The 16,804-nt window shown below is 39.0% G+C and overlaps 1 protein-coding gene across 2 annotated transcripts in view; it reads left to right on the top strand.

Moving 5' to 3' along the window:
• Window positions 1-7,337: 7,337 nt before the first annotated feature.
• Window positions 7,338-16,804, top strand: part of srp68 (signal recognition particle 68) — a 110,871-nt gene continuing 101,404 nt past the window's right edge. For both annotated transcript variants that reach the window (XR_014031193.1, XM_081380286.1), the window contains exons 1-5: window positions 7,338-7,526; window positions 7,911-7,977; window positions 8,074-8,187; window positions 8,285-8,480; window positions 8,623-8,705. Coding sequence is in view for 1 of the 2 variants with exons in the window: in XM_081380286.1 (XP_081236412.1) it covers window positions 7,439-7,526; window positions 7,911-7,977; window positions 8,074-8,187; window positions 8,285-8,480; window positions 8,623-8,705 (548 nt within the window). In the remaining variant the exon portion in view is untranslated. The remainder of the gene's footprint in view (window positions 7,527-7,910; window positions 7,978-8,073; window positions 8,188-8,284; window positions 8,481-8,622; window positions 8,706-16,804) is intronic.

The following is a 16,804-nucleotide window of genomic DNA, read 5'->3' as shown; positions in this document are numbered from 1 at the left end:
AAAAAGAAAGAAACTTGATGTTATGGATCCCTTGCGCATCATGAGTCGCATTGCTTTGATATTGCACAAGTACATGTGATACATTGCATATGGGCCTACTCGGATGCTAAGGGGACCCAAATGACCACTTTGGATATGTTTTTTCCTTATACATGGCCAATTTTTAACTATTAATCAGGTAGTAAAATAAAATTTTAATCTTTAATAATAATCCACACATAAGATGAAGTCACATGCAAAAGTATCTTGAATGAAGCTCATTTGAATTTGGTATAGCCTACATGTTTACTCTGTTACAGAGGAAGTCAAAACCAAATTACCCTACCTTTTTCTGACGATGAATTATACTGCCATATCAAATTTCACGTAATCACCTAAATTGGATGAAAACTGCCCAAGCTTTATTCATACAGTCTTTTTATTTAATAGAGAAAACATCACGTGCATAAATTAATATCAGCGTGTCTGTGCTTCGTACCAAATTAATGACAGGTTAAACTTGCGAATGTGAATTGTGTTTGTTCTGAGAATAGTAATTACTTTCTTTTCCTCAATGGAATTCCTCCACAACTTGTAACATTCTAAAACAACATTCAATAAATACCAAGACCGCATTCTATGGGCCCTATTTTAATGATCTAAGCGTATGGTCTAAAGCGCAAGGTGCAAGTGCACTTAAGGCGTGTCTGAATCCACTTTTGCTAGTTTAATGACGGGAAATATTTGTCGGCGCGCCCGCCGCATGGTCTAAAAGGGTTGTCCCTATTCTTTTAATGAGTAATGGGTGTGTTTTGGGCGTAACGTGCAATAAACCAATCAGAATCTCATCTCCCATTCCCTTTAAAAGCTAGTTGCGCTCGCACCATGGCAGATTCGCTATTTACATGGTGGAATTGTGGACCCGCCTATAGGTGCATATTACTAACGCACTCTTTAAAGAACAAAAAAATATTGTGCCATTGACTTTAGACCAGGTTTCAGTTGGTCAATGACGCAGTCTATTTCAGTTGCCTCAAAATAGCAACGCACAAACAATGCGCCCGAACATTCCTCGTTTTCAGACCAGCACGCCCATGGGTGCACAACTGGGCGCAAATGCATTTGCTATTTAAACAACATGGAGCAGGATGTGAAAATGATAACTACGTCGAGCTGAAACTAGCAAAAAACACTTGTGTCACGCCTGGCACTGCATTGCACTGTGTGTGTGATAGGGGGCCCTATGTGTGCCTGTCAATCAACATTAGAGCTCTACCCTCAGGCTGAATAACACAAGGATGTTAAACCTTTGCCAAAAGTGTCTGCATGTGTTCAGCGATTAGAATATATTAAGTTTACAAAAAATGTATCATAAACTAGCGCTAAAATCCATAATTTGCCCTACCTAAATTTACGGTCAGGAGCTGCTACTGGATACAGGGGGAGTCACTTTGCTCCAGAGCAGGTTAGCGTTAAATAACCATGGTGATGAACACCGCAAAAAAAACTATCTTCTTGAACCCGAAAAAAACAAAATTGCTCAAAATTACCTGGGTAGCCAGTGAAATCGGTTGCGTGAATAGGCCACATCTATCTTTAATTATTTACTACTACCCATTATTTAGTCAGATTGATGTCACCAGTAATATAAAAAAAAATCTGTAGGAATTAAGGGTGATTGGAACATAAGGGCAAATGGGACAATATTACTATACAGAGTTTATTTTCTTGCCTAATGAGCAAGATAAACTTAAAAAATAAACTTTTTTACTGAGACCTAGCTGTAACCTCATAATCAAAATTGGATATCCTCATTTGTGTGACATCATGTAGGTGGCGGCAGACATCAAACAGGATGCTGACCCTTAAATGCATAATATGCTTTTAAGCTTTTGCTAGTTTTCATAATAAGGTCATAAAATTCTCACAACTACTATTTTACACAAACTTTTAATGGAAACATAAATATGATACACTACTGCAACAAAATCAGTAAAAATGTGTTCATTTCATGTTTCTATTTTCAGAATTAGGATGTTTTTATTTTGTCCCATGGGACAGCATGGTTTTGGGTGATTGGGATAGTGCCTTACTTTTTTAATTAAGAAAATGATTACCCTTGAATAGAGAACCATTTTTTAAAAACTTGTTTACACCTTTCAATGACTTTTGGAGTTAAAGCCACATTTTATCTCAGTTGTGTTGTACTGTATGAATTGTGGATGAATTAATCAATATTGAGAAGTAAAGTTTAACAGAAACAAACTCTTTTAATAATGATGAACAGAAAAGGTAAGTAGCATATGAAATTATATCAAAGTATGTACTAACTTGTGTAATCAATATGCTTACTACTAGCCCAAATCAATGAAAAGATGTGCTGTCTCAAAATCACCCATATGTTACCAAAACAAAGTTTTTTTTTTTTTTTTTTTTTTTTTACTGTTTACATAAAAGTGTATGCCATACATCCTTTCACAATATAAACTTGTTTCCTGTTCAAATGGATAGGTAACATATTCAGTATTGTATTATGTGTTGGGCTGATGTTTTTAATTTATGGCAAGAAACTTTACATAAGGCTGAAATTCATAAACTGTCCCAATCACTCTTAATTCACCCAAGTAATATTCTGTCAACCACTAATTAACAAACTCGCTTGGAAAGAAATTCACGCTGTGGATACAGAAATAAAGCACATATCCCTTACCCCTTGCCTGGCAGGGATCACTGGTGATCCCAACTAATTGTTGTTCAAAATGCATTACTATTTTAAAACATCACACTCTTACTTGATCTGGACAAAATCAGCATCATATGGAAGGTTCAAGACTCCAGCTTCGATATTTGACCACTGTTTATGATTAAACTGGTTTGCAGTGACATTAATTTTTTAATTTATGACAGGAGTGCAAAATAATTCATCTGTAACGTTCGTTATTTTGAATAGAATTAATCACTCACACAACATCCATTCTCGTCTTCTCCGGTTTATTTGTGCTCAAATACATATAATAAACAGAATCCGCCAGGGCAATTATTACAATGGTGCGCATATTTGGAGAAATATTGATTAATTATCATATGTTAGTAAAATATTTCGACAATGCAGAATACAATTCCTATTCATTTTTCACTGAATAATACCATATAAACAGCTGAAACAGCGCACGGAGCTTGCTGTGTATCTCCTCTTCCTGATTTGAGACAGACATGACCTCGAAGAAATATGATTCGGCTGTCTAGCTGTCAATCATCATCATGTGATTCAACGTGACCTCTTCTGCATGACGCGTCCTGTGTATACTTCCTGATTCAGCACATTCATGATAAACAAAGCGAACGTGACATTTCTTCACCGAAACAAGTTCTAATAAATGCACGATTTAAGTATGTGTGTTTTGTGTGTTATTTTCGTGCGATTTGGGGTATTTTTATATGAATAAAAAATAAAGGTAACTTAAGGATAAGCATAGCCCATAGCTTCATATAAAATGCTAAAAATAACATATTTCACATTCGTTTTCTGACTTAAAACCATCCTAAACCGCGACCGGAATATAATACAAACACTCGATGGTGTTTTAAAGTGAGCTTTAAATAAAAGTGTAATATTAATAAATTAAATTGTGTCATGTAGCTTGAGGCTAACTGTTGTGCTAATGCACCTGCTGCAGGAGCTGTCTATTCCATACAATCATTTTTTAAAAATAATTCGCATTTAAAAGTTCCAAGAATATTTTTTAGTTGTTTGTTTTCTAACAAGGCTTAAGTTAATAGGTGGATTATAGTCTATGAGGGTTACACATAGACCCCGAAGCCGCCGCCAGGCGCCGCCATTTGCGCCATTTAGAATTTCAGCCGCCGCCAGCCAATAATTTCGTAAGCCAAATTGAGCCGCCATCTGATAAAGTTTGGCTGAGCCGGCTAGAATTATTTGCATCAAATAATAATTATATCACATAGAGACATACACACACGAAATATATAAACAATACACGAGATCTATTTTCCCACTGTATTCATAACAGCAGTCTTGTGCTCGTTGCTACGATACACAGACTCACAGTGAACTGACGACCAATTAAAATTGCTCGTTTTCCATACAGAAGAAGCAATGCATTTTTTTCTCGCACTGAGGTGAAATGGCGGAAAGAAGCAAGCAAGGTAATTTTGATCTCACTTCTCACATACTTTCCTAATTCCTACTTACTTTTTTTTTTTTTTACTTAGGCCTAACGTTACCCAGACTTTTGTTAAATCTTCAGGGCACGGTTGCACAAACACCTGAAACAAAGATTGACGTTATGAACCAAATATTCTGGAACGGAGAGATTTATAGCCATAGCTGTCAACATTGAACATTGAAAATAAGGGAGATTTCCCGGAATCCATCCCCAAAATAAGGGATTTTTTTTTTACACGATTCTTACCCAAAAACTTTAAAAAAAAAGCACTAATCATTAACAGTCTAAAGAGTTTATAACTACACAATATATATTACAGACCAATGGATATGTTTAAAGAGCTTTATTTATTAACAAAGTAAACATTCAGGGTTTCTGCAGGTTTCAGTAAGTCAAATTTAAGACCTTTTTAAGACATTTTAAGACCATAAAGATTCAAATTTAAGACCCTACACGTGACGACGCATTATCCAAGTTAGATAGATAGCTACCTCGGGATCATTATGTATCTATTTATCTATCTTTCTATCTATCTAGGATTATCTGATGTGTGTGTGTGAGACAGAGGGAGAGGTAGATATTTTTTTAATAGAAAATTGTACTTTTGCATATTATACTGTAAAAACACAGTTATTGTTGATTGTTGTTTTAGTTGATCATAACTAGAGGAAATGATAAGATGATTAAAATGACCAAAATGATCACGGTTATCACAGAATCCTGTTCAAAAAGTACTAATACTACAGAATGAAGTCAATTCAACAAGTTTTATGTCGAAAAACAGCAAAAAACAAATTGATTAGCATCAATATGCACTTTTTGTTTACGTAAACATTAAAATACCATTAAAAATCATGGCCAGATTTTAGAAGAGTGTCTTGCAACATGTTATCTACTAACATGTACAAATTCAAATAAAGTTTTGACAAAAAAGGTTTTATTCAAAGATAAACCTCATATTTCAGCCTTTAAATATTTTTTTATAAAAAGTCAAAAAAGATAAATTACTGACATTTACACATTATAGCTTATATTTATTAGTAGTGTTTGGGTGCACCCCCATCCTTCATGTTGACTGTGCTTTCAATGTTGTTATGGAAAGGGGTGATTGGTTGGTTCCTGTCACATGACCTGCGGTGCGTTTGCGGCATTCTGAAAAGTGTAGATTTTTTTCATCTTGTTGCGCCTGGTAAAAAAATTTGCGCGTCGCTTCAATTATGAGCGTGCTTGCCGCGCGCCTACATTTGAACAAACTTGAGCGCGCAAAAGACGCGATATGTGAACGGTCTCTGGCGAGCTAGCTCATATCAAGCCACGAGCGACTGGTAGCACGCGAGCGACGAGTTGGAGACCCCTGATCTAGCGCTCCGCTTTGTAGGCTACAACTCCATACTTTTTGCTACTTTGTAACAACTTTCTGCGGCCAGCGTTTCTGGAAATGAACGAGGGTAAACACTTTTTTAGATCTGTCACCTGACTAAATGAAATTTAAGACCTAGGATGAAAATCTGGCTGTTTTTAAGACTTTTAAAAATACGGGATATTTTACGGGAAAATACTAAAACGGGAAGACAGCGGGAAAAGAGTTAAAATACGTGAGAAACCCGGAAAAAACGGGAGGGTTGACAGCTATGTTTATAGCACTGAACGTGATATTACTGCAGTAACAAACCACCGTTTCTAATTCACGACGCATGCTTCAGTGTACATTGAAGTGAAATGTGCAAAACTTTGTCCATAATAATACTGATAACAGTGTGTTTTTATATTAAGGCGAGACACGGCAGGCAAAAACATCGTTTTTTTTTTTACTGGTCAATTTTGAGATTTTTGGATATTTGTCTTCAAATACATGTCTTCTTTCAGACTTGTGGTGAAAAAAAGTCCGAAATACACTAGGTCTTTATTTTACTACACTTCGTCTGTTTGCGTCTGTAGATTTCTCATACATTCAACAAAAGTTTGCGTTCTTAATCAACATACTTCTCCGCGATCTCTTCCGTCACCCTATCATCACATGCATAGTTAGGCAGCTCTCTCTCTCTCTCCTGTACAATGCTGTCAGATCCAAATATGGTCATTTCCTTTTTATCAGCAACCAATCTTGAAAGTAAAAAAGACTGAATGCGCGATTTCATTGGCTGATGATAAATCTTTAAAGCCCGTTTTCTCAAAATGACCTTTCTCTCATACTCCAAGTCCGAAATCTCCACTTCAGTAGTACCTAGTTATATTATGAAGACATTTACAGAGGGATTTGTAAATATATTATTCCTAGCCTGATATATATAAAATTTTATTCCAAAAAACATGGCTTCAGCCATTTGCAGCTATGAAAAGTTTGGCGGCTGCAGCAGCCATTTAGGTTTTGGCTGAGCCGGCTAGCCAGCCAATAACTTCATCAGCCAGCCATTATTCTCAAAACAAATGGCTTCGGGCTCTAGTTACACATTATGTGTCAATGGCTAAGCATTATGCTAGAAGAAAGGCTATAATGGCTGCATTCAAACAAAAGAATAAGAATAAAAGAATGATGAAGACCATCACAGGTGTGAAAGCTTGGTCGATTTAAATGAAAAGAACATGAATGGGGCCAGTTATCCTTGCCAGACATAGTCAGAGACAGTAAATAGGTGTTTAGAGTGCAATAAACTATTTGTTGAGAAACTTGTTTGCTTTCTCTGAGAATTCTCCCCTGACATGGTCTCACAATAGGCTTCATAAAATGCATAATTTTAGAGATATCATTCTCAGACTTGAAATGAAGCATGACCACAGTTGTGGCTACACTTTAGTTGTGGTTATAAGTTGCTATCCTAAATTCACATAATATGTTTATATATTTAATAAATATATTCTTAATATTTGTTGTTTTTGTCTTATGTTTGAGCTTATATATCTCAATATTAATAACAGTCTGGTTAATTTTGAGTCTTGAACTGTAAACTCTCAAGGGTTGGCTTTCTAAATATATGTTGGTTATGTGTCTATTCAGAATGACTTATGAGCAGCAACCTTTTTATTTTGGGTATGTCATGTATGCAGCCCTTGCCAAAATTGGGGGTGAGAGGTAAGGGGTTAAGCCACCAGTTAGCCTATCTAAAATATATTTTTATAGTAGCTATCATGAATGTAGTTTTTTTTTTTTATTCGTGCTACAGCTCAGTAGGTGGCGGTAATGCTATTTAGTTTGTGACACAACAGAAGAAAGAAGAAGACGGATTATCCTCATCCGCTGGTTGAAGGTTCATCAGACGTGTGCTTGCTGAAAAATGGCCGCTGAGAGGCAGAATGAGGTGAAAATATCGACAATGGAGGAAAATAAAGAGAACAGCATCGACGGAAGTCTTGGCCTGGAAAGTATCCTCAATGTTAAACTCACTGTGTCAGTTTACTAGTGCTGGAGAGTAGCATTAAAGCAGCAGTTTAGTGGAGGACGGCTGCTACGGCGGTCTAATGGGATACGTGTCACTTGAACTCATAAGTACTGAGTAGAAAATTATTTTCTGTATAATCAAGAGATTCAATAGGGTTTTCTTATATATTTATGAGTGTTGATTAAAGTAGTGGATTATGACTTGGTGGATAATGATTTAATAGAAAGCCAAATTGAGCGCTTTTCTGAGAGATGTGTTATACTGTCTCGTTTTAATATGTGTACACTCTTGGTAGTACATTAAAATCCTAGCATGCTGTATTTGAATTGAAATGTCCTGGGTTTATTGTCCTTAGCACTGACTTCAGTTCTGCAGATCATTAAGGACTCTCAGCAGCAGCATGGACTTAGGCATGGAGATTACCAGCGCTACAGGTAAGGCAGAGGGGAGGTAGCAAGGACACCTTTTTTTGTCAGTTAAATAACAAAGTTGTCTTGAAATAATGTTGATCCTCTCCTCTGACACCAAAGGGGTTATTGCTCCCGACGACTGCGTCGATTGAGAAAGACTCTGGGCTTTAAAATGGGCAATAGACACAAGTTTACTGGCAAGAAAGTGACTATGGAGATGCTTTCAGACAACAGGTAATTTAGCACTTAAAAAAATGTGCACTTAAAGCAAGATGCTTTATCTTTGGTCTTAGTCTCTCTTCCTCTCCCTATCTCTATCTGTCTACTCCAGACATCTCTTGTTAGTGTTAATTGAAGCAGAAAGAGCATGGAGTTATGCCATGCAGCTGAAACAGGAAGCTAACACTGAGCCCCGAAAGCGTTTTCATCTGTTGGCTCGCCTGCGAAAGGCCGCCAAACATGGGGAGAAGCTGGAGAAGCTGTGTGAAAGTCCTCGTGTGGACGCAAAGACCAAACTTGAGGCTCAGGTTGGTCAAAGATGCATTTGATTTGATGATTTTTTTCCAATGTGATTTCAGGGAGACCATCACAAGACGTTTTACACAACGTTTTTATGTCCACTAATAGTTGCTGATGTTCCGCTGTAAGTGTGTTTGATGTTTTCCGCAGGCTTATACTGCTTATCTTACTGGAATGGTTCAGTTTGAGCTGCAGGAATGGAAATCTGCAATGGAGGCCTTTAACAAGTGCAAGTCAGTGCTTCCTTTGATTCTCATTTATTTATTGCTATGCATTTGTTGTACTCTGCAGACACCATTACTGTATCATTATTGTATGACCATGTCTACTTATTGGCAAGGTTGTAATTGACTATTGTTTTCCTTCACTTTTTTCATGAGGTATTGTCTGTCTTTGTGCACCTTTTTATAGCCAGTGCAGTGTTTCCCACAGGATTTTGTGAGACTGTGGTAGGTGAAACTCATACCGTGACGGGTTGTCCAAGGGCATACTCCCTCGAAAGAACATATTGAATATTTTGAAGTTAAAGGTGCTCTAAGTGATGTTGGGTGACGTCACTTCTTGTTGACGTTCAAAGTATAGTCAAACAAAACGGAGGCTAGCTAGACCCTCCCTCCTCCTCATCCGTGCACTAACCCCCCGAACCCCACCCCCAAATCCCTCTTGTCGGTTATTGGCTGGAACAGTTTGTTTCATGGTGCAGGTTAGCCCAGTTTGTTTTTGTTGCCGTTTGTGGAGCCTGGGCTGTCTACAGAGACTGCATTTTTTTTACAGTGTGTTCAGGGGACAGGCAGCTAGCACATAGTGAGGAGATGTTTGCTGTAAGTGACAAAAAGGCCTAAAAACGTGTGACATCGCTTAGAGCACCTTTAAATACACCAACTGGTGCACTTTGAGAGCAAAATAAAAACCTGAACACAGTAAAAAAAAGTATTTTTACTAACTTGTAGCTGATCTTTAAAGTGAACTCAAACCTCTTTTTAGTTGTGGTAGTATCTCAGGGTTGGGCAATATGATGATATAACCTAATATATTGGTGATCTCACAAGTGACCCGATGTCAATAACAACATTGAACCATCTACAATATCGGCAAAAAAACTAGGAATTTGTTAAATTAATTAGTAGTTTTATTAACATCTTTCAGCTGCGTGATACATTTAAGTACGTTTTATTTTTCTTACGTTTTTTCTTCCTTTGTTTATTCATATTTATTTTGTGCTATAACTAGTAGTAAATGGAATAGATGATCGGTACACAGTGAGGGTGTAAAGGTTCTCTGTAAAAATCTAACTGTACCGCTCTGTATCGAACTGCAGAACTGTATTCTGACTTAATAGCTTTTGTAACTTTAATAATGATTCATCTTTATTTAATTCATACAGTGAAGATTATATGCAGTGTGGTTTTACGTTTGATTACTTTATTCAATTTGTATACCTTAAAAACTACTGTTAGACCTACCTGAAAAGCACCATTTATTAGGGCCCAAGCCCTGAAAGGGCGAAGGCTCTATTGTTTTCGGTAGGATTATTTATTAGGGGCCAAGCACAGAATGTGCGTAGGCACCTATTGTATCTGTTGGCGTACCAAAAATAATTCTTCTTTTTCTTCCGACTGGGCTTCTATGGCAGCCCATAGAACCACTTGCGGGAAAGTTGTGCAATTTGGCACACTGATAGAGGACAGACTGAACAGTCACCATTGCAAATTTGGAGTCTCCAACTCATTCCCTCTAGCGCCACCAGCTGTCCAAATTTGCACTCATGTTTATGCTACTAACTTTTGAACCACAAGGGCTAGAAACAAAATCCTTGTTTCTTCTGATTCCCTAGCTCAAGACAATTCGATTGCACCCTATGACGTCATTTTCCGTCATGAAAATTTTTCATGAGAAATCTACTTTTTCGAACTCCTCCTAGGCCGTTGCTCCGATTTTCACGAAAATTTAACCAGATCATCTTCAGGCAGTGCTGACCAAAAGTTATGGAATTCAAATTGATTCGCTTAACAGTTTTCGATAAACCCACAAACAAATTTTACGTAGCGCTTGCGAAAGCAGACGTAAGGCTGTATCTCCGCAACGCTTTATTGGATTCAGACCAAACTTGGCACATGTCATCACAAGCATGACCTGAGGCTACATGCTGCGTTTCGGCGCAGCGCCACCTACTGGTCCGGAGATATGAAAAATGGCTATTTTTGCTTATAACTTCTGAACAGTTTGCCCAAAAATCATCAAATTGGTCTCGTTAGATTCAGGCCAACATGCTGAGTCGACTGATATCCAATTTTACCATATCGGCCATTTTGGCTGTCAGCCATTTTGAATTTTGTGCTAAAATGCTGTATTTTAAGAACGCATGAATGGATTGTTACAAAACATGGTATGGGTCATCAGCACGATGCCCTGAAGGAGCGTGAGAAGTTTCGAAACAGCGCCACCTTGTGGTCAAAAGTTATAACAACATTTCCAAAAAGGCTAATAACCTTTGAATCAATCTGCCTATTGAAATGCCACTGGTCTTAATAGATTCCCTGGGTCACGCTGAGAACATAGATACCAAGTTTGCCATATTTGGCCGAACTTCCTGTCCGCCATCTTGATTTTCAGTCAAAACCTACTTTTTCGAACTCCTCCTAGACCGTTTGTCCGATTTTCACCAAAATCGAATCGTATCATCTCCACACTGTACCGACAAAAAGTTATGGAATTCGTGTTGATTCGTCAAACCGTTCTCGAATACCGCGCAAACAAATTTTACGTTGTGCTACAGCTACAGATTTAGTGCAAAAGTACTAAATCGCCCATAACTCCTAGACTCCGTTTGTCCTAGACTCAAGTGTCTTACACCAATGTGATCCCTGGCTCAAGGCGGACAAAATGGCTATCTCCAATTTCGATTTAGGCCAGAAAAATTTTCTGCTATGTCGAATTTTGTCCGAAACCTACTTTTGCGAACTAGTCCTAGGTTTTTCGCCAGATCGGAACCAAACCAGTCTAGGACATTTCTCTGGACTCTCTAGATCAATAATTATCGAAAAAAAGTTGAACTTTTGCATTTGGGTGGCTGTAACAGGGTCATTTAGAAAAGGGGCGTGGTGGCAAAATACACTAAAAAGCCTATAAATCCCAAATGAAAACTCAGAACTTCACCAAAATTGATGAGCATATGTGTCAGAACATGGTGAGGAAGCATGCAGAGTTTCATGGAGATCGGACCATAGGTGGCGCTATAACTGGCAAAAAGCCTTCATTCTTATTAGGGGTTCAAGCATGAAATGCTGAAACCCTATTGTAATTGTAAGGATTCGTAAAACGCATCGTGCAGGCCAAACCGTAAGGCCTAGAGACGTGAAACCTGGCCAGATGGTAGGCCTCAATTTGGGGACAACCTATCAGAGTATGACCCCGAATGGCCCATAGGTGGCGATACAGCAACCAAAAGTTCAAAATTGCTCATAACTCTTAGACCGTTTGTCCCAGGATCAAGTGCCCCATATCGTTGGAATCCTTGGCTCAAGGCGGACAAAATGGCTATCTCCGGTTTTGATTTAGGCAGGGAAAATTTCCTGCTATGTCGAATTTTGTCCAAAACCTACCTTTGCGAACCAGTCCCTGGTTTTTCGCCCGATCGGAACCAAACCAGTCTAGGACATTTCTCTGGACTCTCTCGATCAATAGTTTTCGAAAAAAAGTAGAATTTTTGCATTTGGTTGGCTATAACAGGGTCATTTGGAAAATGGACGGGGCAAAATAGTCGAAAGCCTATAAATCCTAAACAAAACTCAGAACATCACGAAAATCGCTGAGTATATGTGTCATGACATGGTGAACAAGCGTGCCGAGTTTCATGCAGATCGGACCATAGGTGGCGCTATAAATGGCAAAAAGGTTCCCTTATTATTAGGGGCCAAGCACAGAATGTGCGTAGGTACCTATTGTATCTGTTGGCGTACCAAAAATAATTCTTCCTTTTCTTCCGCTCTGGGAATCTATGGCAGCCCATAGAACCGATCGCGGGAAAGTTGTAATGGTTTGACATTCTGATAGAGGACAGTCCCAACATTAAATACACCAATTTTGGTGTTTCTAAGTCATTCCCTCTAGCGCCATCAACTGTCCAAAGTTTCACTCATGTTTATTCTAATAACTTTTGAACCAGAAGGGCTAGAAACAAAATTCTTTTTTCCTCTGATTCCTGACCTCATGACGATTCGATTGCACCTTGTGACGTCATTTTCCGTCATGAAAAGTTTTCCGCCATTGTGAATTTTCCGAAAAAGCTACTTTTTCGAACTCCTCCTAGGCCGTTGCTCCAATTTCCATGAAAATTGAATCAGATCATCTACAGACCATGCCGACAAAAAGTTATGGAATTCAAGTTGATTCGCTTAGCAATTTTCGAAAAAACCCACAAACAAATTTTACGTAGCGCTTGCGAAAACAGACGTAAGGCTGTATCTCCGCAACACGTTATTGGATTCAGACCAAACTTGGCACATGTCATCACAAGCATGACCTGAGGCTACATGCTGCGTTTCGGCGCAGCGCCACCTACTGGTCCGGATATATGCAAAAAGGCTATTTTTGCTTATAACTTCTGAACAGTTTGTCAAAATCATAAAATTGGTCTCGTTAGATTCAGGGCAACATGCCGAGTCGACTGATATCCAATTTTATCATATCGGCCATTTTGACTGTCGGCCATTTTGAATTTTGTGCTAAAATGCTGTATTTTAGGAACGCATGAACGGATTGTTACAAAACTTGGTATGGGTCATCAGCACGGTGTCCTGAAAGAACCTGAGAAGTTTCAAAACAGCGCCACCTTGTGGTGAATTTTTTTTTCAAATGCTTATAACTTTGGGTGTGGTCGACTTATTTTCACGAAACTCATCTAATTAGACTCCTGAAACCTTGCCGAGTCCTACGATACCAAACATACTAGGTTTTGCCTTACGGTTTGTGTAGCGTTGTGATTTAGCGCTTAAAAAACATTAGGCTATATCTTCGAAACCGTTTGTCCGATCGAGACGAAACCACCGTCAGAAGTTTGGAATCATAGCTTGTTAACTATACACCAATGCCCAAATGCGAAAATATTGATGTTTAGGGGTAGTAATATTCAATCAAAGTCATGTATCAGTCATTTTTTACGTGTTTTTTCATATAAATGTCTATAACTCCGAAGCGAATTGAGAAATTCTCACCAAAATCGACACACATATGTATGGACTCACTCTGAGGACACATAAAAAAAAAAAAAAAAAAAGAGCCTCTTGGAGGCGCTATAATAGAACAAAACATGAAATTCCCATTGACTTCAATACACTTTTGTGAAATAAAATGCTATACTAAACAAATGCATTGGTGTAATATTACAAAACTCAGAAATTGCCATCTGCACCATCCCTTGAAGGTGCTCAAAATATTTAGAAACAGTGCCACCTAGTGGTCAAAAGTTATAACAAAATTGACAAAACTGCTAATAACTTTTGTATAAATCTGGCTATTGAAATGCCACTGGTCTTAATAGATTCCTTGGGTCAAGCCGAGAACATAGATACCAAGTTTACCTTATTTGGCAGAACTTCCTGTCCGCCATCTTGATTTTCAGTCAAAACCAACTTTTTCGAACTACTCCTAGACCGTTTGTCCGATTTTCACCAAAATCGAATCGTATCATCTCCAGACCGTGCCGACTAAAAGTTATGGATTTCGTGTCGATAGACGAAACCGTTTTCGTATAGCGCAGCCGCAAATTTGAGGCATGATGCCAATAGCACTATTCAGGCTTTATCTCTGCAATGCCTTGACATATTGACACCAAACTTTGTATGTGTCATTGTCACTTCACTCTGACCACATCACATCAGTTTTGTAACTGTGCCACCTATTGGTCGAAAGTGATAATCCAATAAATCATATTTTTAATTACTGTTTCTCAGATTTTTCAGGCATTTTGCCTATAATCATTTTTAAATGTCTTTAATTGCTCGTTGTTGCAGTTCGTCTGACACGTCTTGTCGTCTTATTCTGCTTGGCCCCAGTAACTGCTGCTTGCAGCTATATTTATTAGGTGCCAAGCACCGAAGGTGCGGAGGCACCTATTGTATCCGTTCGGTTTCTTATTAGGGGCCAAGCACCGAAGGTGCGTAGGCACCTATTGTTTTCGTTCGCGTTCTTATTATTAGGGGCCAAGCACCGAAGGTGCGGAGGCACCTATTGTATCTGTTCGGTTTCTTATTATTATTATTATGGGCCAAGCACCGAAGGTGCGGAGGCACCTATTGTATCCGTTCGGTTTCTTATTATTATTATTAGGGGCCAAGCACCGAAGGTGCGGAGGCACTTATTGTATCTGTTCCGTTTCTTATTATTAGGGGCCAAGCACCGAAGGTGCGGAGGCGCCTATTGTATCTGTTCCTGTTCTTATTAGGGGCCAAGCACCGAAGGTGCGTAGGCACCTATTGTTTTCGTTCCCGTTCTTATTATTAGGGGCCAAGCACCGGAGGTGCGGAGGCACCTATTGTTTCTGTTCGCCTTCTTATTATTATTATTATTATTATTATTAGGGGCCAAGCACCGAAGGTGCGGAGGCACCTATTGTATCCGTTCGGTTTCTTATTATTATTATTATTATTATTATTATTATTATTATTATTATTAGGGGCCAAGCACCGAAGGTGCGGAGGCACCTATTGTATCTGTTCCCGTTCTTATTATTATTATTAGGGGCCAAGCACCGAAGGTGCGGAGGCACCTATTGTATCCGTTCGGTTTCTTATTAGGGGCCAAGCACCGAAGGTGCGTAGGCACCTATTGTTTTCGTTCGCGTTCTTATTATTAGGGGCCAAGCACCGAAGGTGCGGAGGCACCTATTGTATCTGTTCGGTTTCTTATTATTATTATTATGGGCCAAGCACCGAAGGTGCGGAGGCACCTATTGTATCCGTTCGGTTTCTTCTTATTATTATTAGGGGCCAAGCACCGAAGGTGCGGAGGCACTTATTGTATCTGTTCCGTTTCTTATTATTAGGGGCCAAGCACCGAAGGTGCGGAGGCGCCTATTGTATCTGTTCCTGTTCTTATTAGGGGCCAAGCACCGAAGGTGCGTAGGCACCTATTGTTTTCGTTCCCGTTCTTATTATTAGGGGCCAAGCACCGAAGGTGCGGAGGCACCTATTGTTTGTGTTCGCGTTCTTATTATTATTATTATTATTATTATTATTAGGGGCCAAGCACCGAAGGTGCGGAGGCACCTATTGTATCCGTTCGGTTTCTTATTATTATTATTATTATTATTATTATTAGGGGCCAAGCACCGAAGGTGCGGAGGCACCTATTGTATCTGTTCCCGTTCTTATTATTATTATTAGGGGCCAAGCACCGAAGGTGCGGAGGCACCTATTGTTTCTGTTCGCGTTCTTATTATTAGGGGCCAAGCACCGAAGGTGCGGAGGCACCTATTGTATCCGTTCGCGTTCTTATTATTATTATTATTATTAGGGGCCAAGCACCGAAGGTGCGGAGGCACCTATTGTTTTTGTTCCGGTTCTTATTATTATTAGGGGCCAAGCACCGAAGGTGCGGAGGCACCTATTGTATCTGTTCCGTTTCTTATTATTATTATTATTATTATTAGGGGCCAAGCACCGAAGGTGCGTAGGCACCTATTGTTTTCGTTCCCGTTCTTATTATTATTAGGGGCCAAGCACCGAAGGTGCGTAGGCACCTATTGTATCTGTTCCCGTTCCTATTATTAGGGGCCAAGCACCGAAGGTGCGGAGGCACCTATTGTATTTGTTCCGGTTCTTATTATTATTAGGGGCCAAGCACCGAAGGTGCGGAGGCACCTATTGTTTTTGTTCCGGTTCTTATTATTCTTCTTCTTCTTCTTCTTCTTCTTCCGCTCTGGGAGTCTATGGCAGCCCATAGAACCGCTTGCGGGAAAGTTATGAAATTTGGCACAATGATAGAGGACAGTCCAAAAAGTCACCATACCAAATTTGGTGTCCTAAAACCAATCCCTCTAGCGCCACCAACTGTCCAAAATTTCACTTTTATTTTGCTAATAACTTTTGAACCGCAAGGCCAATCAACAAAATTCTTTTTTCCTCTGATTCCTGAGCTCATGACGATTCGATTGCACCCTATGACGTCATTTTCCGTCATAAAAATATGGTCGCCATTTTGAATTTTTCGATAAACCTACTTTTTCGAACTCGTCCTAGACGGTTTGTCCGATTTGCACGAAAATTGAACCAGATCATCTTCAGGCAGTGCTGACCAAAAGTTATGGAATTCAAATTGATTCGTCAAACTGTTT

This window comes from Scardinius erythrophthalmus (assembly GCF_964197995.2).
Source record: "Scardinius erythrophthalmus genome assembly, chromosome: 12".
NCBI classification, from domain to species: Eukaryota; Metazoa; Chordata; class Actinopteri; order Cypriniformes; family Leuciscidae; genus Scardinius; species Scardinius erythrophthalmus.
Note: the sequence above shows the minus strand (reverse complement) of the source record. Positions and strands in the feature narration are given on the sequence as shown.